This window comes from Exophiala xenobiotica (genome assembly GCF_000835505.1).
Source record: "Exophiala xenobiotica strain CBS 118157 unplaced genomic scaffold supercont1.4, whole genome shotgun sequence".
NCBI classification, from domain to species: Eukaryota; Fungi; Ascomycota; class Eurotiomycetes; order Chaetothyriales; family Herpotrichiellaceae; genus Exophiala; species Exophiala xenobiotica.
This window is the reverse complement of record NW_013562491.1, coordinates 1317035-1340215: the sequence shown is the minus strand read 5'-3', so window position 1 is coordinate 1340215 and position 23181 is coordinate 1317035. Positions and strand designations below refer to the sequence as shown.

At 52.2% G+C, this 23181-nt stretch overlaps 10 protein-coding genes across 11 annotated transcripts; 2 read left to right on the top strand and 8 right to left on the bottom strand.

Annotated features, from left to right (window-relative positions):
• Positions 1-324: 324 nt before the first annotated feature.
• PV05_06677 (uncharacterized protein) lies at positions 325-1584 on the top strand (the record flags this gene model as incomplete). Its single annotated transcript, XM_013459441.1, has 3 exons — positions 325-327; positions 374-685; positions 739-1584. The coding sequence occupies 3 exons, from the start codon at positions 325-327 to the stop codon at positions 1582-1584; spliced, it is 1161 nt and encodes a 386-aa protein (XP_013314895.1).
• Positions 1585-2035: 451 nt separating this feature from the next.
• On the top strand, positions 2036-3058 carry PV05_06676 (uncharacterized protein; the record flags this gene model as incomplete). The annotated part of the gene is made up of 1 exon (XM_013459440.1): positions 2036-3058. The coding sequence occupies one exon, from the start codon at positions 2036-2038 to the stop codon at positions 3056-3058; it is 1023 nt and encodes a 340-aa protein (XP_013314894.1).
• Positions 3059-6041: 2983 nt separating this feature from the next.
• PV05_06675 (uncharacterized protein) lies at positions 6042-8893 on the bottom strand. Its single transcript, XM_013459439.1, has 3 exons — positions 8644-8893; positions 8437-8588; positions 6042-8391 (listed from the first exon to the last, which is right to left on the bottom strand). The coding sequence occupies exons 1-3, from the start codon at positions 8836-8838 to the stop codon at positions 6219-6221; spliced, it is 2520 nt and encodes an 839-aa protein (XP_013314893.1). The 5' UTR covers positions 8839-8893; the 3' UTR covers positions 6042-6218.
• Positions 8894-9068: 175 nt separating this feature from the next.
• Positions 9069-11338, bottom strand: PV05_06674 (uncharacterized protein). The gene is made up of 2 exons (XM_013459438.1): positions 10678-11338; positions 9069-10630 (listed from the first exon to the last, which is right to left on the bottom strand). The coding sequence occupies exons 1-2, from the start codon at positions 11048-11050 to the stop codon at positions 9852-9854; spliced, it is 1152 nt and encodes a 383-aa protein (XP_013314892.1). The 5' UTR covers positions 11051-11338; the 3' UTR covers positions 9069-9851.
• Positions 11339-12073: 735 nt separating this feature from the next.
• PV05_06673 (uncharacterized protein) lies at positions 12074-12756 on the bottom strand (the record flags this gene model as incomplete). The annotated part of the gene is made up of 2 exons (XM_013459437.1): positions 12074-12609; positions 12669-12756. The coding sequence occupies 2 exons, from the start codon at positions 12754-12756 to the stop codon at positions 12074-12076; spliced, it is 624 nt and encodes a 207-aa protein (XP_013314891.1).
• A 302-nt stretch (positions 12757-13058) lies between these two features.
• Positions 13059-14974, bottom strand: PV05_06672 (uncharacterized protein). Its single transcript, XM_013459436.1, has one exon. It carries the CDS (start codon positions 14214-14216, stop codon positions 13359-13361), a length of 858 nt encoding a protein of 285 aa, XP_013314890.1. The 5' UTR covers positions 14217-14974; the 3' UTR covers positions 13059-13358.
• Positions 14975-15308: 334 nt separating this feature from the next.
• On the bottom strand, positions 15309-17142 carry PV05_06671. 2 transcript variants are annotated; one of them, XM_013459435.1, is made up of 3 exons: positions 16630-17142; positions 16174-16550; positions 15309-16103 (listed from the first exon to the last, which is right to left on the bottom strand). In XM_013459435.1, the coding sequence occupies exons 1-3, from the start codon at positions 16778-16780 to the stop codon at positions 15711-15713; spliced, it is 921 nt and encodes a 306-aa protein (XP_013314889.1). In that variant the 5' UTR covers positions 16781-17142; the 3' UTR covers positions 15309-15710. The 2 variants fall into 2 exon arrangements, with proteins under 2 accessions (XP_013314889.1, XP_013314888.1); XM_013459434.1 differs by having other exon boundaries at positions 16174-17142.
• Positions 17143-17613: 471 nt separating this feature from the next.
• Positions 17614-19718, bottom strand: PV05_06670 (uncharacterized protein). Its single transcript, XM_013459433.1, has 2 exons — positions 19493-19718; positions 17614-19444 (listed from the first exon to the last, which is right to left on the bottom strand). The coding sequence occupies exons 1-2, from the start codon at positions 19542-19544 to the stop codon at positions 17664-17666; spliced, it is 1833 nt and encodes a 610-aa protein (XP_013314887.1). The 5' UTR covers positions 19545-19718; the 3' UTR covers positions 17614-17663.
• A 597-nt stretch (positions 19719-20315) lies between these two features.
• PV05_06669 (uncharacterized protein) lies at positions 20316-21239 on the bottom strand (the record flags this gene model as incomplete). Its single annotated transcript, XM_013459432.1, has 1 exon — positions 20316-21239. The coding sequence occupies one exon, from the start codon at positions 21237-21239 to the stop codon at positions 20316-20318; it is 924 nt and encodes a 307-aa protein (XP_013314886.1).
• A 342-nt stretch (positions 21240-21581) lies between these two features.
• Positions 21582-23078, bottom strand: PV05_06668 (uncharacterized protein; the record flags this gene model as incomplete). Its single annotated transcript, XM_013459431.1, has 1 exon — positions 21582-23078. One exon carries the CDS (start codon positions 23076-23078, stop codon positions 21582-21584), a length of 1497 nt encoding a protein of 498 aa, XP_013314885.1.
• Between the last annotated feature and the right edge of the window lie 103 nt (positions 23079-23181).

Sequence of the window (23181 nt, the reverse complement as noted above, 5' to 3'; positions counted from 1 at the left end):
GGAGTTTCTCCTCCAAATCACGTCACTCTTGTCACCTGCACAATTGCAGCCTCGCTCAACGATTGGGATTCGTCCATGGAACATGTTCACTAACAAGGCTTCTCAATCTGCCTGACAATCTGTTCAAGTCTACGCTTCATCTCCTGAACCAAATGTGACTCACTTTAGCCTTTGTCTGTTCAATAATACTCTTCAACACCGAGTCCTCCATACCTAGGCAGTCATCTTCCGCAGTCATCACCACGGAACCATCACATCGACTCGACGTCTCGCGGGCCTCTTAGATACTCCTTTGCACCGCGTCTACGGGCTAGTATAGCCAAAATGGTGACTCTTCCGCTGACTTCGCAAAGGGACTCGCTGACAATTCCAGTCATATTATCAAGGCGACATGATGGGCTTCCCATCCTTCATGCGCGGCGCCCCTCCGGTCGGCATGTCCATGAGGCGCTTTGACGAATACTACAGATGCTACCCCGTTGTCATGATGAGTGGTCCCGACAGGAAGAACGTCAACTATGGCGGCAAGGTGTTCCTACCACCTTCAGCACTTGACAAGCTCACAAGACTTCACATTTCATATCCTATGCTTTTCGAGCTGATCAACGGCAATGCTGGCAGGACTACACATGCAGGTGTTCTGGAATTTGTTGCTGAGGAAGGAAGAATATATCTGCCACAATGGGTACTGGCAGAATCCTTCCACCAGAAGATACAAGATGCTAATGCTGGGCGCAGTTGATGAAAACTCTCGAACTCGATCCTGGTGACCTGCTTCAGATCCGATCTACCGACCTGCCTCCTGGAAAATTCATCAAACTCCAGCCTCAATCACCTGCCTTCCTCGATATCTCCGATCCTCGGGCTGTCCTTGAGAATGCGTTTCGAAACTTCGCTTGCCTGAGCAAAGGCGACGTCTTTACCTTTGAATATAATGATCAAACATACGATATTGCTGTGCTGGAAATCAAGCCGGACACAGACGCTCATGCTATCGTGACCATGGAAACGGATTTGGAGGTCGACTTTGCCACACCTGTTGGCTACGTACCGCCCGAGCGAACCAGTGGCACCAGCACGCCGAGAAGCGGTGTTGGCAAACCTCGTGGGGGCCCACTCCATTTCCAAGGCACCATGGCACAATCGATCAATTACGAGAGCATAGCACCGACATCGACCAGCGCTGCAGCCGGTGCTAAGGCTGTCTCATCGCATTTTCTTTCAACTGGACACAAGCTAAGCTCCAAAAAGAGCTCGAAAGCGCCAACGCCCAGTTCATCGACGCCAGTCGGGGGCATGTCTACAAATGAGCCGAAGCAGCTTGCGTCCCGCCGCACGAACGGCCCGCAACCATTGAGACTGCCGCCTGGAAAACTGTTCTTTGGCTATGAATTGAAGCCATTGCGCAAGAAAGATGAGAGTGGCGAGCCTGTGACGGGCGATGAGGTCAAGCCGCGATTCCAAGGGCAAGGTCAAACATTGCGGGCGAAGAAGAGACTGGCAGGAACGGACAGTGGTACCGGTAGTGCTGTAAACAGTGATGTTGAAGCGAAACCCAAGGATACTGGCAAAGGACGACGGTAGGCTTGGAGGAGCCCGGTATTGATGTGTTCTTGAACTGCTAGCGGAGGCGTTTTACGTTAGGGGCCTTTTATCACCGTGGGTTCGACAGCTCGCAGGGAAGATTATGTTCCCTCAAGCGACAAGGAGAGACCTTCTTCCACTTGTCGCTCGGTGTATCGAAGTCAGAGTCTCCGACAGATCGAAGTAATACCTGGGATCTGTAGCACGGCGAGACTGTGACTTGCAAATGATGGCCAAACAATGTACCGAGCCTTGCATTACGTCATTCAAGCGCAACATCAGATCATAGCATCTCAAGGGCTTCTAAAGCTTTTAATATGCATCATGCCACGGTTGGATCTTCTACATATCGGTCAACAAGATGTGAACTCCTCCTATATTGATAGTGTCCAGCCTTACTACTGCCGTCCATTGGGCCATTTTTTCTGTTCTGTACCTGAAAAAGTCCGAAATGCCTTCATCAATAGATCCAGCTATCCTCCGAGCCTTGACCCTCGACTCGGCCTCGAAAATTTCAACACATGGCGGCTCGGGCTTCTCGTCGACATTCCGCATCACCACTCCCACGACGTCGGTCTTCGTCAAGATGTCCTCCTCGCCCGGTGCCGCCACCATGTTCGAAGGTGAACACGCCTCGCTCAACGCCATCCACGACGCGGTGCCTAGCTTGTGTCCCAAGTCCTTCGCCTGGGGACAGCTGGACAAAGGTGGCTACTTCCTCGCCACAGAATTTATGGAACTCGGCGGCGGCGGCGGTCTGTCGCGAACACGAGGCAGTTCCAATTCCAAAGGAAGCGGGATGAGCCTGGCCCAGAAACTCGCGAAATTGCACTCGACGCCCGCGCCAATACCGTCTGGGTACGACGCTCCGCAGTTTGGATTCCCGGTGCCTACGTGCTGCGGCGATACGCCACAGAACAACGAATTTAGCGCTTCATGGGCCGACTTCTTCGCGAACAAGCGCCTCCTCGCCATCCTCGAGCGCGGCGAAGCCAATAACGGACGGGACCCGGACCTGCGACGGACGGTGGAACGTACGGTCGCTGAAGTTGTGCCGAAGCTCCTGGGCGAGGGCCATCTCGGCGGCAAAGACGGGATCACGCCAGTCGTTGTGCACGGGGACTTGTGGTCCGGGAACAAGAGCCGAGGATGCTTTGTTGGGAGGGATGAGGAGGGCATGTCGGGGAATGAGGCGGGAAGCATGGAGGACGTAGTGTACGATCCCGCGGCTTGCTACGCGCACAATGAGTACGACTTTGGGATCATGCATATGTTCGGTGGGTTTGGAGCGGGCTTTTGGAAGGAGTATCACGCTATCGTGCCGAAGACAGAGCCTGAGGGCGAGTATGAGGATCGTGTGAAATTGTATGAGAGTTATCATCATCTGAATCATTGGGCAATCTTTGGTGGTGGATATAAGAGCGGCGCCATGGGCTTGTTGAAAGGGTTGGTCCGGAAGTACGGGGATAAATGAGGCTATTAGTTATGTGAGACCTGGATCTAGCCTACGAGGAGAAGTCCTAGCAGGACAAGAGCTGCTGGGTGTAGATCTGATCAAGGCTGTCGGAAAGAGAGTCAAGGCAGAAATGCAAAAAGAGGCCAGTAATAAGACGCCCGCGAGGAAGCAGCAGTGTCAACCGTCAAAAATTTCCCGACCTACCTTGGACGAGCAGGGAACCAGTTGGTGATGTCGCGCTCATGGCTCGAGGTCGGGATGGCTTAGATAGTCGAGCACTCCGAGAAGCTGTGAAGAGCAGACTCGCTGTTGGCCGAATCGAGTTATATCTTGCGAAATCCAGTCTACCATGACACAAGGTAAGGAAACGAGCCAAAAAGAAAGGAAAAAAGTGAGGAGCGCTGCTCCTATGGTAGTCCGGCCAGAAGGACGAGCTCTATCTGGGAATTGGCCCAAACATCTCTCGCCCCGGACCGGGCTCATAACCTCTGGGTAAGGTCCTGCAACGGTCAAGTATCCCACAGCCACCTGCCGCCGTATCCCTAGCGCATGGGATAAGAAACGTCTTCCATCACGAGCTGCCATCTGGCAAATGGCAGGTACTACCTCGACTTCATCCTTCGGGCTTACGTACTCATCCCCTGCGGTCCTCATCAGAGGGCCACAGGTTAGAGTCGGGAACAACTTTCAGTGGCCACGGGCTCCTCAACACAGGCAATTTAAATCAGAATCCTGCAACTTTGATATATCAGCGTCAACGTTTGAAGAGATAGAGGCGCTAGAGAGTGAAATGAAGAGAATCTGCCAACGCCCATTGGGCAAATGACGCCGCTTGGCGAAGTGAAGATGTGCATAGTATGAATAGCGTGAACTGTGAGCAGAAGCGCACAGTGAGTGATGGGGATGAAAAAGTCGCTGTGGGCGCGGTTCGAACCGCTGTGGCACAGCAAGAAGCAGCACGGCCAGTCTGGAGGAATAAAGGAGTCATCCTTTGTGATATATGGATGCGGCCAAGGTGATATGAGACTCAGTATGCTCATAGGCAGTCGTTTGGCTTCATATACTATCCGAGATCTGACTAGCATTACGCAGACACTGCATTGTGTGACAAGAACGTTGTGATATCTGAGTTTCTGGCGCGATTCGAACATCACGGGACCACCAAGAGTTGTGGTCGTCACAGTGAAGCAGATCTCGGACACCTTAAGCTGCTTGTCCTGACATAAGTTGACAAAGAGTCAATGGCGACAGTCACAGCCATCGTTGTCGCCATTGGGGTTGACAGAGAGCGGTCGCCCCGGTTGGATTTTGTCGGTCCTCTATCTTTGGTCCGTGTGCTTCACACCTTGTTTTTCACCCCCAGACACCAGACACCAGACACCTTGCAAGGCAACAAAGACGACCATCTTGTGAGATGAAAAAGTCAATAGCACACGCGTAACAAGCCCTATGGCTGTTGTACACACATGAAAAGGACCAAGGAATGTATTGGGATGGTGGATGATGATGATGGATGATGATGATGGATGTCGTTGACATAAGGAAAATCCAAGGAAAAACAAGCCCAAATGATCCGCGGTGCACTTTCCCTTTCTAATTAAAGCAGCCTCACCAGCCCTTGTCTGACAGCTGGCATTGTTCAACCATCCACGCACCTCAGGCCTTATACAAGGAGCTGCACTCTTTATAATCCCTGTCAGACCACCGCTTATCCCCATCATCAACATCATCAACGCTCCGCAGTCGTGTATTTGATCCACACTGCAACTCACATTGAGGCAGTACCTTATACACTTTTCCCTGTCTCATCAAAGATTCCATATCATGGGAGCCTATTAACAACTGAGGACGATTACGATGTCGAACTACGCTCGAACTCGCTTGTAAGCACAGCCCTCAATATTTCCGCCGTCCCGAGCACAACTACGTGGCCATCTGGCCACGCTTGTACTTGGGGACTCGGACTTTGCATCTCACAATGGAGCCTGGTCTGAACCCCGTCCATTCAACGGTATGGTATGTATGACGATATGATCCATATGCCGGAAGACGATCATCAAACGTGCCGACATATCCACAGTATCAGATATCTCCTATGACTCCGGTCTGTACCCGGATGGCAGGTAATCTCTTCATATACACTTCTCGCCCTCCAATACCTCTGCCATGTCATCTTCTTCATCACCAGCCTGAAGAAGACGGAAATACACAAAATCAGCACCGCACATCCCCATCTTAACAGCACAGCCGCCAGGTCTACCACCACGATGAATCCCCTGACTGTCCTTCCCTACATCGCCCATCTGGCAACCGTCTTCGTTGGTCTGATCTCTACTGCCGCCAGTGTCCGCTCGCTGTTGAAACCTGCCGACTTTGCAACATCCTTCGGCCTCCCGTCGTCCCCCTTACAGTCCCCAGCATGGCAATCCCATCAACACGACCGGAAGCCGTCACTAGAAAAGCAGACACGATCTGAATCAAAGCACGTACCTGATCCTCTATCACCTTCAGAATCTCACCATTACCGGCTCGAGACTGAAGTCAACCCCTTCGTAGCCTTTGTCGGTGTGCGCAACATCGCTCTCGGCCTTTCCATACTGGCATGCGACCTACTCAATGACACCCGCACGACAGGCGTTCTGTTACTGTGTAACCTCGTCAGCATGGCAGGTGATACCGTCATATGTCATCGTCAAGGGAGCAAGGGGTCAGCCATGTCTCATCTTGTCGCTAGTCTGGTGTTCGCTGGATTGGGAGGGTACATGGTTCTTCAGGAGCAGTGTTGAAGCATGTGTTTCGTATTAACAGTTTGCATGGCATCTGGTTATGACGTCCGGGACGCTTGACCTGACGGTTAAGACCGCCGTTGTACGATATATCGGGTCAGATATCTTTTTGATGGGGGATTTGAAGAATTGGAAGGCGTTTTGAGCAGCGTCGCAGCTACGATCAGATGAGATCATAATGTAATATCATGAAGCCTTGGAACTGGAAGGTATGTGGAGCATTGCATGAACTTTGTATACAAGCATGAACGAACATTCCTTCAAGCGTGCAATCGTTAATCTTGGCCTTTACCCAACCCACTATTACCTGAGACTCGTCGCTTCCGTGACCGTGTAGCAGCATCCTGTCCAAGTACAGCAACTCCATCAGAGCCAGCATCTCCGAGGCAGATTCAGCAATCCTCCTCCATACCCATCAACCTCCTCTCAGCATAATCTCTAATCTTATCCTCCAGTACCGTCCTATTCCATCGACCAGCTACCTTGGCCGCAGCCTCGAGCATCTTCCCACTCCTGTCCCTCAACAAGCCTACAATCTCCAGTGCTTTCATCCCCCTGTCCTCACCCTCGCGACACTCCACTGCCAGCAACTGCAGCAGAATCTTATCCACATCAATCTCCCTCTTTATGACCTCGGTCTTCTGGGCGTGACCTGCCCGGTCACCCAGCCCTTGGACCAAATCATCCACCAATCCCAACAGCGTCGAGGACCGCACGAAAGCCTCCTCTAACCTCACCACGGCCTCAGCGCTGGTCTCTTCTTCATCCTCGTCACCCTTCTCCACGGGCCTTGACACAGGAATTTGAAAGTCAAACTCCGTTAGCAACGGCCGTGGGAAATACGGACTTTTATCCCCACCCTTGAGAATGATACAATGGAACTTCTCCGCCGCCACAGCGACAGGCCAGTATGTCTCCTCCTTCTTCCCGTTCTTCAGTCTGTCCAGCAATCTGGTATCTAGTAATGGCACCCACTTCGCCTGCCCCGGCGTTCGCCAATGCAGCAACGTCAACAAGACACCATTACTATCGTAGACGCACGGGTCGCCCACATCGCTCCAGAACAGAGTCTTCAAACTGACTTCCTCTTCAGTCGAATCTGCCGGCAACGTACCCAGCGCGACAAAATCTTCATTCTGGCAATTCTCGTCCCGCCGCACGTCATCAATACTGTACATCAATCGCGTACATCCATCCGCACCGACAGGCCCATTCCCGACTGTCATGACGAAGTCTCCCCATGCAGCACAAGTCACAGAGGGAGAACTTTTCATGCGCCACAGCCGGACAGGCGTGCCAAACAGCGTCCACACACGCACATAATGCTTGTTCGTGACAGCCACGATGTAACGACTACTAAGCGCAATGCACGTTGCCTCTTCTCCGTCCGGTAGGCTGATGCGCGAATCTGAGCGAGTCGTCCAAGTCTCATGCGGTCGGTAGAAGATCATTGCAGGCTGGCCATCCTTCGAGGCACATGAGAAGAGCGTGCCGTTCTCGTTCAAGCAGGCCTTATCATAGAGGAAGGGGTCGGTGAAGTGGAAGTCACGGTACACCTCTCGGTCGTAGAACTCGACACTAACTGTGTTATGGGTGTCCTGGTCGACCGTCCAGACGAATCCAATCAAATTGAGGCACAAGTATTTCCGGTTTCCTCGCCAAGGGGTGGCACCCGGCTGGAATGGCTTGTGGATGTGTGGTTGCCACAGTTCCTGCTTGTTGCGTTTCATGGCATGGCCGTTGGCCTGTCCGAGGTGGCCGTTCGTTCGTTTCCCGTTTTCGTTGATGTAGCCGGCGCCATCGTCATCCTCAATCCAGTCGTACTCGTCCTCTGGCCCGAGGAGCTCGTCTAGACTATCTGGGGTACCAGCTCGCTTGCCCTGGCCGTTGACGAGCGGTTTACGACCGTTAGCGACTGCGGCCTTGTCGTCTAAGGGGTCATGGAAGAAGGGTGCTCTGACTTTCGGGCTTTTAAGTAGTCGGACATGTGCTTCATCTTTCAGGAATTCCGGGATTATGAACAGCTCGCCCTGAGAGGTTGTCCAGTTGAAAATGTTCTCGCCAGTGCTCTGCCAGGCAAGGTTGATGATTCTTTCGTAATTGAATCGTTTCAACATGGCTTGAGTCTTGGTCTCCCATATAACGAGTTGGTCATCTGCGCCGGCACTAGCCAACAATGCTCCATTAGGTGACCAGGCCAGGGAGGTTATGTCTCCGTTGTGTGCTCCGGAGAAGACTCGCTGGTGGGCTCCGTCTTCAACCGAGACGATTTGGATGTCTCTTGTCGGTGTCGCACAAGCGAAAGCTCTTCCATCTGGGTGCCATACACATCTTGAAGTGGTGGTTTCTGCTGTCTCCAGTCGATTTATGACTCCGTCTACTGTTCTGAATAGGGAGGGTTCCGGGGTCGTCGTTGAGTAGATGTAGATAACGCCATTCGTACATGACGCAGCAAGGTACGCGCCGGAAGGATCGTACGTCAAGTGTTTGATGGGTTTGGGGTGTTCGCGGAGGACGAAGATATCCTCAATATTGCGGCGATTGACCAGTTTGATCTCGACTTCACTGCGAGAGTCAGATATGTCTCGTGGCAGGACGTGGTCGACTTACTCGCTGGACACTGCAATCCATTGCTCATCAGGAGACAGAGCGACATCTCTGATAGGCAATGTGGTTCTGACAAGAATCTGCTTCAGGTCTCCCGAGGGTACAGCGTATTCGCATACAGTTCCGTCTTCGCACCCGAGTATTACGTAGTCGTTCTAGCAGGCAGTCAGCCATCCAGTTTGCTATACTCTCACTCCGAACCGCTCATACTCCTGAAGCCACAGCATAGGTCTCCTCATGGGTCTCGGGCAGCAGATCGGGCTCGCCATTATCGCCGGTTCTGAAGGATCGAGCGAAGTTTCCCACACCCGCAACAATAAGTCTTTGGCCGTCCGGCGAATACTGTAGGTAGGTAGGACCGGGAGGTTGAGCAGGACGCCCAGGAAAAGGAGGGCGATCCGGCATCTCGACTTGTGCTTGTCTGGTCTGCTTTGGAGAGGTGCAAATAGCGACGCAGATGTGTAGGGATAAAGATGGAACGAATCAATTAACGTTTGTCGTGCTCGCCCTGTACGCGTCGAGACGCGTCGCGCTGTGGAGAAATTGATTGGTCTCCCCGCACGAGGCTGGCCGAATGATGGATGCTACTAGCACAACTACCCAATAGGTAGATTACATCCGCTCAATCTTGAAGACAGGAGGACGAGTCATATCTCTAAGCATACGTCCAGAATGAATTCGAAGCCCCCAAGCTCAAACGTACAGTACTCAACAAAATAAGTCGAATCGGAATCCAACCTAACAAAACCGTCGCCATCCACCACTTGCTTGGTTTCTCACTTTACGGCATTCCAGAACCTGCAAGGACTCTAGCAATGCCTGGTTCTTCTCGAAGATATATGATCGACTCAGATGGCAAACCCATACCTGTACCATGACCAATTTTGAAATGGCGTACCGCGTCAACATATTTACACTTGGAAACGAGAAGATCGCAGAAGTATAGTCTGACTCCCGTGATGGAGTATGCGGTATGTCGTAGAGCACCTTCTTCACGGTACACCAGACCTTCCTAGGTTGCTCCTTGCTTCGGCTTAGTGCGCTCTTCCCGAACGTGCCACCTTGAGCTTGCGAGAAGACTGTACCGTGCAGCAAACACGTCGTGATCGCCACAAGCAGGTATCGTTAGCATCCAGGGTTAAACCTCAATCCCGCATCGTGGCGGGGAGCCGCACGATCGCTGACTCCGAATTTATTACTGTAGTGGCCTCGGCGTTCCTAGGCCTCAGCGAGGTTGCGCAAGGGTACATATGCATGCCTCTGACGCACCCAGAAATCCTTCGGTCGGATTGCTTGGGGCCGTCTCAGGAAGAAACCATCTCAATAAGACTTTGATGTTGTCCATTGCCCTCAAAAGTCGCGGAGTCGTATCATGCATTCAGCATGCACTCAAGCTTTCTCAATGCGTCTTTCATGCCTCAGGTCGAAGGTGGAGTGGTAGTCGGTGGCGGAGGAGGAGGATACAAGCACTGTCGAATATGCGCAATGACATCCTGGACATATTCTCGCCCTTGGAAAAGCAGTCGATCCATATGCATGAAGTGATGCGGTACACCTTTGAATCTCCTCACAGTGACTTGATTGCCTCCCTCTTCGATCTTTTTCGCATATGCTTCAGCTTCGTCGCGTAGGGGATCGACTTCTGCCGTAGCAAGATAAGTCAAAGGAGCCAGATTCCTGAAGTTCGGCGCGTTCATAGCATCGGCGAACCACGAAATATCTCGCTTCTGTTCCTTCGGCTTTGTCTGGTGCTGACTTGACAAGGATATCCATTTGAAAGTGTCGAACCACTTCAGTTTCTCCCAATTGAGTAGGGGCGCGAATTCAGCCTCTCGCATACTAGGCCAGGGGCTCATCTCTGGCGTGGCGTATTTCCTCACATCACTGATGGTCGGCGTTCCAACGATAACGCCCTTGACTTTGTCACCAAATCCGGCATCTCGGTAGAGGTGGTTGAGTATCAGAGCTATCGTAGCTCCAGACGACTGTCCACCAAGGGTTATGTTGTCAGGGTCGATTGAGAATGTCTTGTGGTTCCCAAGGATATGCGCAACGGCGGACATACCGTCCATTATGCCGACCGGGAAAGGATACTCGGGGATCAAGCGATACTCGATATCGATAACACAGCATGGGACAGAAGCGCATATATGATGGCAAATATGGGCATCGGTTTCCAGATCACCAACAGCCCAGCCTGTTCTTGTCAGCGAGCCCGTCATGCTGCAAGAGGGAATGCCTTACCTCCACCATGAAAATTAAAGTGCACAGGCCATACCTTGCGCTGTCCGGGCTCTTCCCCAGGCGGTACATAGACTCGCACGTTGACATCTCCTGGGTATTTGTCCCATCCTGGTACTTGAGTCTCTCCAATACCACCGACGCCGGTCGCTGGGGCACTCGCGTAGGAATATAACGCCGAGAAGTTCTGACGGACGACATTTAGGTCTGTGGACATGGGGGGGCCATTGGCGATATATGTATTGTATAATTTGACAAAGGCAGGATCGAGTTGTTCTACGACCGAGGGATGGAGAGGGTTTCGCGAAGGCGGGGATATGGAGGTTTGGGGGCGATCGTGGGCGATGTCATGCATCTGGACATCGTGAGGATTCATCTTGATGGCTCCAGTTGCAGGACCCGAGCGCCCGTCCTCACGAGATGCGAAGAGCGACCAGGATGTTGATCAGTCCATGTCAGAGAGGTAAAGGAAGGCGGGCCATAGTGAGCGCATTGCAAAGAAAGGAGCTGAGTATGTAAAAGGGAAAAGTCCAGGCTTTGCGCAGCCCGCTGCAGCCGGATGAGGGACACCTCGTGTGCTTCAGTGGGCTCGGACTGATTGGTGGCGAGGATAGAAGCGACAGGCCCGCAACGACAATGATTGGGTCCAAAGTCCGATGAGATGGATCTCGCGGAGGATGGAACTCGATGATGGGATGATGGGGCTATCTCGCTGTCTTCCGCATGATTTGGTGGGTGATCTTTCTGCGGAGTTTCTGCGCCAAGTCACTTTCATCCAAGTCCGCAACTCTATTCTTTCCTTCTTCAACAACGACTCGTCTTGGTCCTTCTACTCTGCACGAGTCCCTACGTCCATATATCGAAGCAACCAGATCTGCTATGCCACAACACGTTTCTGTCGTGCCCTGGAAGACTGTAGCAGCCATGCTTTGAGCCGGACGATGTTGCTTGCATCTTCCAGGGTATCTGGTGTTGAATGGGGCATGCCTGATTCGGTGCTCCATCCTTCGAAAAGTCCCTCGATACGAGCAGTGGAAGGGTCAGCAGTGAGATATTGACGTCCACCTCTTGCGAATCATATTGTCTGCCGTCATCCGAGGATGATTGTGGGTTGATTGTTTTCAGTTCGGAGAGCGCTGACGCCTGACCCGCTCTCACCCAATATTTCCTGTCAACCACATTTGGGACAGTAAGCACGCAGCCTACAGGAGGTACTCGTCATTTTCATGGCCACAAGTTCATCGGCCTCGTGCGCTTCAGAGCGAGCAGCGGACAACTGGCTCATGAATGGTCCCCCATGATCATGGTGACTCCCCAGGGTTGGTCCATCTCACGTTCATTACCATTACTGATTCACCATTTGTCTGTCTTGTCCCAACTCCGTTCACCTCCTTCATTGTCATTTATGAGACTTCCGGACACTTCCAGGACTTGTGGAACTTCGCCTCTGACTCTCTGGACCAATTGACCTGTCGCCAAAGCGGTCCCAATCCCGGTATTCCTGCTTTTGTTTGTTCTTCCACCATCCATTGTTGCAATCATATCCACAAATATCCTCTGACACTGGCAGCTGCCGCCTCAAGTCTTCACAGTAACTCTCTTCCTTGAGCCACCAGCCTTCGATTGGTTCGTTCTCCCAGTATTCTGTGGCTAGCGGCGAAGAGCCGTCGAGCCCCAAGGAGGTACAAGTTTGGATCAGCTCTCCAACCTCGTTTGCGGAATGATAATCCGTCTTGGTTTTTCGAGCAACTTTGCGCGATATCTTGGAGGCTGAAAGATCCTCCTCGTGCAATTGCATGACGAGCTTGCAGGTGCTGCCTTTGATCATAAGTCCTGAGGGTTTAGTGAGTTCGACGTATGGAGGGTAAGCTTGCAGCTTGCGAATGTCCTCTTTCTGCCCTCGCGTGTCCAGATCATGGGCCATTGCCTCTTTATCTGTCCGAAATATTAAGCCTTCATCTTCCTCGACTTCAACGATTGCGTTCTTAGAAAACCATTGGGGTTTGAGACCAAGCTGATTTGTAGTTTCACGTCCAGTCCATCTTGCTTTTTCCATTCTTCCGTGAGAGGGACTTGTCGCATGCCTTAAAACTAGGGACCTCCCTCGGGACCACCGCATGTTGAAGACCTAGCGAGCTCCGGATTCGACGGACATGAAACGGGTCAGGGATTCGGATATGTGGAGGTGGGAAACAGTCGGGTGTCGCGACCATGAATTTGGGATGCCCTCCGGAACGTTCAAGGGGAGGGAGGACACGATAGTTGGCATGCCGTTAGGAAGACGAGGTCGACGACAAGCAAACAACCGCCTAGGACGATGCGAACGAAATACCGTCTGACACCAGACATTCGTCTTAAAAGAATATAGTGAGCGAGCAGTCGAGCGGGATCAAGATCAATGTGGATGAGAGTCAAAACTAGGGAACTCATCTTCACAGCTGCTGGAAATTGTCGTTCACTTCAGTTGAATGCCGCATTCCCTCATCTCACATGGACTTGGTTTCCAAGTAGGTCCAACAGAATACACACAAACCGAGTACCATTCTTCCATTCAAATAACCCCATTGCCGAAAGCCATTCCGCCACAATTCTGCAACCGTCATGGATTTCCCAAGAGAAGCCGCGATCCTGCTTTGTCTTCTTTTGCACCAGAACCCCAAAAAAGTCTGCATGCAAATCCTTTCTCACTTCATCATGCTGGGAAGAAACCTTGTTAGCAACTCTTCTTTCTCGAGCTGCAGTTTCTCAAATGTCTCGCCTGTTTTGACATGATGCTCTAGACTTTGCGCGATAGTCAGAGTTATCTCAAGCATCCTCTGAGATTCGGCATCCAAATGAACATCGACAAGATCGAAGAAATCCAGGACTTTCGCTACAGGTACCGTACCAGCCTGGATATTTCCGATATAATCTTCCGTATCCGACGTCCAAGTCCTAAGGGTCTGAGATCGCTCCGAAAGAGAAAGCTTGGTGAAAGTCGACAGCTTGCGCAGGTATGGCCAGTCGCCATTGGCATTACGCCGTGCTCTGATTTCAGAACCCCTTGCAAATTCAGCAGAAACGACTTTGTTCCCGCCGAGCTCAGCAGCAATGTTGCCATTAGCGGTTACCTTCCCATTCACGTCGGTACCGTCTGATCTTTTCGCACTTTCTGCAAGCCTTTGACGCTTACTTGGCTCTGTGTGTCGCTCTTCGGCAATGTCGCATGCGTCCCTAGTTCGCTTCGGAGGACTCTTTGCATTGAATGGATTCTCAAGGTCCACCCGGTCTGTATGCTGAGTGGGAGCAGGGATCATTGTCTGGAGAGCCATAAGAGTGTCTTCGTTGTCGCTCTCGTTTTCATTCTCGTTTTCGTCATCGTCGTCATCGAGTTCAGCCTCAGTTGGTTGCCCGTCCACAAGGTCGTTCTTGGGCACACCTATCTTCTCGTGGATGCCATCATTGGCCGCTGAGTTGCGTCCCCAGAAGTGGTCCGCTATTTCTTTGAGATGTTCTCTTGAACTTTGAAGTCCAATGCCCTGACTAGGCTCAGGTTGACACATATGTCCATCCTCCTCATCCGCCGCCTTATCTTTCTCTTTATCGCAGCCTCTACAGTGTCAACGAGAGGCGGGGGTTGGTACTTGTACCACTCGTCGGTTTCTTGATCCTTCTGGAACACGGCAGCTCCTTCCACAGTATTCATCTCAAGCGACGCAGCAATGGCTCCTTGACGTTCGGGCCCTTCCTGCGTTCGTTTTGCTTCCGCCCTCCTCCCCTTCTCGAGCGCTCTGAATTTCCTATTTTGACCGGATTTCCACTCCCTGTAACCATCTGGGTCTCTCGCTCGCCAGCTGTCTCTCTCTGCCTTCGCAAGCGGGAGTCGATGCCAGCGTGGGGGCATGGAGTATCTCGCAGGCTTGATAGAACTGCGGAAAGTTCTCCTTCGCTGATACCACGTCTAGCACGCGTGGCAAAGGCTCGTAGATGTTCACGTAACCATTCGTAATATCGACTGAGGCTTTCATTGAGCATAGAGCGTCATGGCCGAGTTCAAACGAACTGCCTGCGCCCGTGCTGCACCAATACAGATTAGTCCAGATCGCGGTTTCACTGGATAACGCGTCAGTTCGCGTCAACAATCTTCCTGAAGTGGAGGGCACCGAAAAAAGGGAACTGGAAATGCGGAGAGGATGACCAAAGTTCAGCCTCGCGCTTGAACATGGTCGACAGGCATACAGGCTGCACCAAGGTCGGTAACGATAGTATACGACTATGTACCTTGCAGAATGGAGGCATGAACGTCGGGACCTGACCTCTGGGCTGTAAAGATCAATAAATTCGGCAGCGTACGGAGGTGTGCATCAAATGTAGTTGCCGCGCTAAAATGAAATTACGAAGGATCATAACTGACAATTGATTTTCTCTTGTTCTAGGCAGCCTTAACTAAGCTCTTAACTAAAGATCATCTACTTTAGGCGGCTTAGCGCTAGAGGATAGGCGAGCTTTAGGGGAAGAGAGTGAGCTCCGATATCTCCGGGCACTGTTGTCCGGAGCAACGGAAAAGAAAATTAATGGTCTTTTGACGTCCTCGTCATTCAACTTTAGCGCGGCAACTACATTTGGTGCACACCTCCGTAGCAGTTCATGATACATCATTAATTAGTAAGGTAGGTAATTAGTCTGTAATATGTCAAACATCGGGTTCTCCCGAGTATACACTTGTCCACTGGCCACCGTACAGACGACGCCGTTGCCCGTTCTACTCCCATTCATCTCCCAGACTCCATAGCGAGTGCCGCCCAGCCGAATTCAAATGCGAACCAATATCAAGGCCTCTCAATAGACAGTCACCAGCTCCTGGGATTCCACATCAGTCACTCCATGGACGCCGTGTCAAACTCCAAAGCCCATAGAGCCAGTGCAATGATTGTCCTCACCAAGTCAAAACAAGCAACACCAATCACCTTTGGATACAGCGGCTCCTTCAATACCTGATTATAGCAACTCGCGGCCCTTCCATAAGTTGGCGCAACACCAGTCTTCAGACCAGCCACTCAAGCCGCCTTCGTCTTTCTCTTTGCAATGCCGGCCTTCTTCCTGGCGGCAATATCGCCCTCGCCCAACCACTTACTTGCCTTGACTAGCTGAATCACATTGATCACCTGTTTGCCAAACATAACCGGAAAGCTCACGCCAGCCAAGATCCAGGGCACCGTGCTGTCCATTTTATTTGCTCGTGCCATCTCCAGCGCTGCCGCACTCCATGGATTTGCAAACAGTGTACTGTGCTTCGGATGTGCGGGCGAACCAGGCTGCGCCGAGGATATTCCCGTCCCATTATCGCCGGTGACCAGCAAGCTGGGGGACAGCAGCGGTGATGAGAAGGAAAGGAGATACAGCGCAATGAAAAACAGTTCATTCAGAGCGCAGAACGCGAACAGGACGACCTGTATAGATCACATCGTCAGCTTCAGCCTACATGATGGACATCATCACAGCTCCGTAGTGTTTTCTTACCCGGTTGGTATAATAAAGATGCAGAATGTAACTGCGATTACTATCCACCTTCTTATGACTCTGGCCGCTCCCGGCCATCGTCAACGTCGCGTACATGTGGATATAATGGCTTGCCAGGTCTAAGCTGATCAAGCCCTGGAACACAATCGACCATCTGGGGAAGGCCGAGGCCAGGAAGACGAGCAGGCAACTCGTCGTGCACCTATCCGTCACCATGTCGAGCACCGCACCGAAGGTGGTGCCCTGATTGTACCGCCGTGCAGCCATGCCGTCTGCGGCATCGAGGATACAGGAGAAGCTGTACAGGCCAGAGCATGTACGTGGATGGAGGGGCATGTAGTACAAGGATGCAACGGCTAGGATGATACGGACGTAGCCTATACATGGTCACCTGGTCAGCCGACATGAAGGGAACAGGATAGATCGCGCATGCTATTGAAGAAGTTGGGACTGTACCGATTATGTTAGGAATGAATAGGAAGATATTTTCGTCCTCGTAGATGTCTGACTCGGATTTCTCGAGCGTGCCATTCATCTTGGTGTGTCCGTTGGTTAGGACGTGCCCGTTTGGGCTTGAAGATTTGTCTTTCTCTGCCTTCTTCGCCATGGTCCAACTCTTCCGGCAAAGCCGCGTTGACGATCTTCTTTGAGGTGGGCAAGGAGGAAGTGCGTAGTAGAAGCCGAAATGGGAGAGGAGGTCTCGTGAGGGATTTCTCGATCAGGCACCAGAAGCTGAGAGGAACGAACAGGTGGGAAGCCAAATTTGACGATAGGATCTGGCCGGGATCGCGCAGGCAGGACTGATAAGGAGTCGGTTGGTAGACGGGTTCGTTTGTTCTTGTCAGGAGAATATTTACTCTGGCTTGCCTGCGCGGACAGATTTGGGAAGATTATATTCTACGAAGTAGATGTTCAAGGCCGAACACTTGCGGAGACGTGGTGAGATCTTGAACGGAATGCCATCCGGACGGGACGAGGATGTTTCTTTGGCTTTGATAAATTGTGCTGCAGGTGATGCATATTCAGGGTCTCCCTCCACTTTGGCTATGCTTCCGACCTGCATTAACGAATCACACTGCCTCCCCGACGTTTCTTCCCGTGATGATCTCTGTCAGCATTAGTCAATGGAACCAGATTCTGTGTTGCGGCGAGTCGGTTTCGAAAAAGGGTGCCACTGTCTGACGGCAGGAGTTCGTCGGCTTCACCTGGACGTCCTTGACGTGATACTCGTTGTCTATCCGGAATCCTTCGTATACAACGTTATAGCGTAAGTCGTTGACAGACGGAAGGCCGGTAGTACCATAGTGCCATGATCATAACTCCTGTAATTTACCGTTGGCAGACTCCCTATCTTCAAGCGGGAGTTAAATGCTCCCTGTCAGACGATGCCATTTCTTCTGGAAACCGGCTCGGCGGATACGAGGTAGTATATGCAAGATGCAAGAACCATGATCGATTTACAGCTACAGCTACAGCACAGCTACACCAACTTATTGTCGCCGACTCCTGGGGTCAGACGCACTCTGTCGCTTCCAGTCACGACTCTCTTTCGTACGTAGGCTTCCATAGCCACCTTCCTGCCGCCGTTCCCACCCTCCCATCCGCACTACCAGGCAAGTGGCATTGTCGCCTTCTGTAGAGACTTCAGTTGCAAAGTTGACCACATCTCTGGCGGCTTGTTCAGGATCCCTGGCCTCTTTGATGATGTCCACCACTTCCTGGTCATCCAGAGTCCCCGAGACACCATCGGACATCAAGACCAGAAATGAGTATTCTGCTGGACCCAGGTCGACGCGTTTAATTTCCGGCTCTGCACTCACTCCGACACGTTTCGAGGCTATGTCTCCAAAAGCCCGGGTATTGGCCAATCCTGATATCCTTTCCTCTCCAAAAGAATCAGTCACAAACGTTGTAGCATATCTTCGCAAGCGGTTGGTTTCAATAGGTGACGAAGGATGATGATTCGTCGTCAAAGGCACGGCGGCGCCAGTATCGGTCGAGCACAACAGAATCCTCGTATCTCCAACATGCGCAACTAACATTGAAGACGTTGTCGAAGGATTCCAGAATGGCGTTGCCGACGGTGTAGACACCAGCGCAATGCTGCACGTACTGCCACCCTTGAACCTGTTCGGACCTCCTATGTGAGCGGCTAGCTTGGTAGGCTCGCCCAGGATGTCTCCCTCATTAAGGGGTCGATCCGCTCTGGTATTGTCCCAGCTTTCGGAATTTTTCGCCGCTTGTGCCGAGACAAAATCATAATCGGCCTTGAGAAAAGCATAGCTGATAACTTCCTCGAGGGCGGCGCCGCTGTCGACATTTTGTCCAGCCTGGCGCAGTGAATCAGATTCTTCCCCTAAATTCTGATAGCCACTGTAGATGGAAAAATAGGCCGGCTTGAACCGTCTGAAGTAGCCTCCGACGAGATCTTTCCAGTTTTTTGTCAATTCCTTCTCAAGGGTTTTGATATGCTGCTTGTTGGCACTCTGTATGAGAGGCGGATCACCTGGGTATGGAGGTTGTTGGCCCGTTTTGGAGTCTTCAGCGGCACCCTCACCCGGTCGTCTTCCACCTTTCTTAGGAGGCTCATGACCGCTTGGCTCAGCTATGTCTCGGCTTCCCCTACTTCGTTTCTCCTGCTCAGCGGCAGCATCGAAGCCTGCTGGAGCAGGTATGCTCTTTTTCTTTCTCTCGCCAGGTTTTTGCAAGCTGGACTGTAGCTCAAACGACTCAGCCGTTTTTTCAATATAGTCGTGCAGTCTTTCTCTGAGGAAGTCGCTGCATTCTGCTCCACCATGGCCGTCGAACACGCCGAAATAGAAAACCTGAGGATCGCCAGACGCTCCTTCTGCCGATATTCCCTCGCCGGGCCCAGATTTGGCGGTGATCGATCGGGGTGGCCTCTTTGCAAACGCGGGGAGTTCAATCACACCCGCTTGATGTGCATCCTCATTATATGGTCGACTGCCTCGAGAGACCGACGCGCCGTAGTGATGTTTGGCGCTTCTGAGAGGTATGCGGACAACAGTAGTGTTTCTTGAAATGGACGGATGAGTTGCGGGTGCCGACTCTCCTCCATGCAGTGTATGCGGCGTCGAGTCTTTCCTAGACAACTTGTGCCCTAGGCCAGTCAAGGGGCGAGAATCGGGATGCATAGACGAGGAAGGCAGATGGGTGACGAAATAGTCGTGAAATTGTCTTCGCCGTGACAGATGTCGTAATCGAGTCTGCGTCTGGGGGCGTGTGTGCCGTATGAAAGTCGATAGGAGGTCTGCTGCGCGTCAGAGAACACCGGTTAACTAGCTATAGCTGAAAATACCATAATAGCGTTCGGTTGAAGGATGCAGCAGGGCTTTGCTGCCGTAGGACATTGCTGGACAGGGAGCTGTTCAAGCTCGCCATAGTCTAGGTCGAGGATGTTGAGAATTGTGAGAAGGAAGGCACCATCCTCAGGAGCATAAGGATATGAGGAGAAAGACTCACTCCACAAAGTCAAACAGCGGGAAGCGAATGAGGACCCGGGTGAGGACGAAGCTGCTCAAGAGCGGTTGAACGCTCGTCAAAATGGTGACGGCCTCCAGCTCTGCGGAGTCGGCAAACCTCCCCCAAGAACGCTCAGTACCGTCTCCCCGGTCTTTTCATGGTATTACCTGATTCGCCGCCTCCTGAAAAATGGAGACCCCACCTGTACTACGAACGGTGACGGCACGGACGGTCTCATGGGTAAATCGTGTAATGAAAATCGCTTAATCGGGGTGCCAAACATCTGCCGCTTGTCGCGGCGAAGCAGCAGTTGGCATCGCATTGAACAGGAGGCCCTCCTGCCACACAAATTGTCCTCGCTGCTGTTTGTCGTCGAATGGCACCCTAGCGCCAAATTACACGATTTACCCATGAGACCATAGTAAACTCCCTCGATACCCATCACTGATCAAGGGAGCCGGACACGGACGACGAGCGGAGTCATAGAGTTCTATACACGAAGGACCATAAGGTACTGCACAGAGCTTTCGTGCTGTCACAATGCGATGCGTGTGTTTCCAGGAGTCCGTCAGAACTAGCTTCCCAGATACTAGGAGTCCATCAACCGAGTTTATGTGTGCTCAGCTTGCGTCTACATCTATCAGAGAGGTCTATCTTGGTCACAACTTCGAAGGCGGCACACTTCCATGAGAGGTCTTCACACCCAATGCAGCAGCGACCTCATATGAATCGAAACTCTCATCACCATGAAAATGCCATCCTCTCTCCTGGCCCTGAGACAAATGACTGCAATCACTGTTCAAAAGGCAATCCCACCCACCAGCGACGCCGCCAGTGTTCCTCCAGTCGTCATCATAATACACCTCGCCATCTGCAGGGACCCGCCGCCGCATAAACTTGCTGAGACCACAAGTAAAACATTTAAAGTCGTCTTCGTCGTGATCATCTGGTATCTGTCCTGTCAATGCCCTCCCACTGGCGATGATTTGAGCAGCATGCCCGCACAACAACAGCGTGACTTCCTCCTCGCCACGACCGGCTTCTATAAACTCCCTGTCTACGTCTTGAACAACCATCGCCAGCGCCCTCGCAACACGATCATGCAGCGGATCTATCCTTTCTCCGTGCTCCGGCGGGACCACCAGTGATGTATATGTGTCGTCAAGCCAGGGGAAGAAATCTCGGCGCAGTCGTGACGGTTCTGCAGGCTTTGGCTGAATAAACCATGCTCGGCCAAACCATTCGCCTATGCCTCTCTCTCCTCGAACGCGTATATTCTTTCTTGTCGTCGCTGAGGACGTGATCTCATTGAGCGTTTCCACGGTTGGCCGCAACGTCTCGAGACATCGGTAGAATAGGCTGGAATAGATGCGTAAGCGGTCTTGCTTCGCCAGGTCACCCAAAACCTTGCCAAGATAGGCTCCAGTCTCTTGCGACTGTCTTACTCCGAACGAGGCCAAAGGAGGGTCTGCGGGCAGACCTGTGGGGAAAGGGTGGTTGGAAGAGTATTCGCCAGTGACTGGATTCAATGTCCACTGGAGGCGGTTGCCATGCCGTAGCAGGAGGATCTCGGTGACAGGCATTTCTTGCTATCGTAACATGTTGCCAGATAATGCACAGAGGCAGCAGACCAAAGCTTCAAGTCTGTATCGCAAGTATCGCATTCGGAGAGAGAGTTGAGAATCAGTCGCGGTCAATTGCAAAAGACGTAATTGGAGATGCCGAGGTTGTGCCAATGCTGCCTAAGGTACTTGGGTACTCACTCGTGGGATTGGACATTTTTAACGTCGCCTCACCCAACAACTACACAATAGACCTCTGCCTGAACATCTGCAAGTATCCTTAACTTGCTCATCAGGGCCCGAGATGCACGTTGGTTCTACCGTCTCGTCTATGATACTCCGTACCATATCACCAGATACACCTCACTGAACCCTCTCCAGTTGCACTTGTCCATTACCACCACTACCAGCTACCTCCGCAGCATCATCCACTTCCACCAGTCCAGCTGCCGCCATTATACAACGCACAACGTTCCTGGTGGCCAAAACCGGCCGTTTCTGCTCGGTAAACCAGTACGTCAACCACGGGAACATGACCCCAAAATCACAGTGCGTGATATGCGTAGTGTCATGCAGCACGTACATCGATACTTTAGATCCTTCCTGTCTTGCAGTCACCTTCTGAGAGACCTCGATCTCCGCCTTCGACATCGCTCTTGCCTCTTTACTCTTATTCATGAACTCCCTCGGACTCCTGTACTTGGCAAACTCTTCGCGATACTCCTCGTCCGTCTGAATTCTGACGCTCGTCGGGTCTTCCGCCACGATAGCAGGCATGTACGAATGACACTGCGGCCAGTGGTAGGCGAATTCTGAACAACACACCGCTACTGTTCTCGACTTTTCGCCGGTGCTTGAGTGATGGCAAGGCATTGGCATGCCTAACAACGCCTCCGTCTTCGGCGACTTAAGTGGCAAGAACCACGGATCCAGCAGCACGACAGGCGAACTCGGCGTGATCTGCGCTTTTAGACCCGGCGACGGGTCGTGCCAGAGCAAGCAAGTCGCATCTTGTCTCTCACCACAGTAATACACTGCCTTGACGAACTGCACAATCGTCGTCCCGCCAAAGGAGTGACCCGCCCATATTACACTGCCCGGCGTCATATCCAACACACCTTTCGGCATTGCAAAAGCAGACCCATCCCTGCCTGCCTCACTCGCCAGATTGCCAAAAGGTCCTCCTTCATTGAGCATCTCCACCGCGCGATACGCTGCCATCATTTCAAACAGCCGGGTGCGTAATTGCTCATCCCTTTGCTCGTACACACCCGGCTTGATCTTCAGCGAGATTTGCTTGAAAGAAACACTCGTCACTTCCGTTGGGGCTGCCTCATCGGCTCCAGCGCCGCTGGCTTTAGCGCTTCGGACCATGCTTAGCGGCCCGCTGCCGTCACGGTGCTCTATCGCTAGGCAGAACACGCCGTGGCTCGCGAGATCGCCGAGGATCGCGCTGTGCGTGTTCATATTGCCCACGAGCCCGTGAGAGAAGATGAGGACCGGCAATTTTGCGCCATCGTACGACATCGGGGCATTCGCGTATGCTGGGATCTGCGTCGTGCGGAGATAGAATGGGACTGAGAGCAGAATTGTAGATAAAAAGGGTTTTATGCCGGCGAGGCGGAGGTACGAGTTTAGATAGGCTGTCTGGGGTTGTTGGAGCCAGGGGATACCATAAGAGTTAGAGTCAGGGCCGGTGGTGGGATAGAAGAGCCGGAATTTGATAGTCGAGAGTGAGATGTGCTCGGGGAGAGCTGGTAAGGAGAGAGAGGATAGCGGGATTTCGTACTCGGTGGAGCCGACGGCGTAAGGACCAGTATATGCTGGGAGAGATGGTAGGGGGTTCAGGCAGGACAGCATCTCTGCGATGATGGTAATGAAGCGAGAAGGTACAGGAAGGAAAGATGCTGGTCAGAACGACTTGTAACCAAGGTACATGAACGGCCGGCGAATTTTGGCTTAT

What these genes read in the sequence shown, in the direction of transcription:
- PV05_06675 (XM_013459439.1), bottom strand. Translation starts at nt 8,838, where the DNA reads ATGCCGGATCGCCCTCCTTTTCCTGGGCGTCCTGCTCAACCTCCCGGT. An exon ending in CCTATGCTGTGGCTTCAGGA is followed by an intron (nt 8,589 to 8,643) that starts GTATGAGCGGTT and finishes ACTGCCTGCTAG; the next exon opens with AACGACTACGTAATACTCGG. An exon ending in TGGATTGCAGTGTCCAGCGA is followed by an intron (nt 8,392 to 8,436) that starts GTAAGTCGACCA and finishes TGACTCTCGCAG; the next exon opens with TGAAGTCGAGATCAAACTGG.
- PV05_06674 (XM_013459438.1), bottom strand. Translation starts at nt 11,050, where the DNA reads ATGAATCCTCACGATGTCCAGATGCATGACATCGCCCACGATCGCCCC. An exon ending in CTTTAATTTTCATGGTGGAG is followed by an intron (nt 10,631 to 10,677) that starts GTAAGGCATTCC and finishes TGACAAGAACAG; the next exon opens with GCTGGGCTGTTGGTGATCTG.
- PV05_06672 (XM_013459436.1), bottom strand. Translation starts at nt 14,216, where the DNA reads ATGTGTCAACCTGAGCCTAGTCAGGGCATTGGACTTCAAAGTTCAAGA.
- PV05_06671 (XM_013459435.1), bottom strand. Translation starts at nt 16,780, where the DNA reads ATGGCGAAGAAGGCAGAGAAAGACAAATCTTCAAGCCCAAACGGGCAC. An exon ending in ATTCATTCCTAACATAATCG is followed by an intron (nt 16,551 to 16,629) that starts GTACAGTCCCAA and finishes GACCATGTATAG; the next exon opens with GCTACGTCCGTATCATCCTA. An exon ending in ATCTTTATTATACCAACCGG is followed by an intron (nt 16,104 to 16,173) that starts GTAAGAAAACAC and finishes TGATCTATACAG; the next exon opens with GTCGTCCTGTTCGCGTTCTG.
- PV05_06670 (XM_013459433.1), bottom strand. Translation starts at nt 19,544, where the DNA reads ATGTCCTACGGCAGCAAAGCCCTGCTGCATCCTTCAACCGAACGCTAT. An exon ending in TTCAACCGAACGCTATTATG is followed by an intron (nt 19,445 to 19,492) that starts GTATTTTCAGCT and finishes GACGCGCAGCAG; the next exon opens with ACCTCCTATCGACTTTCATA.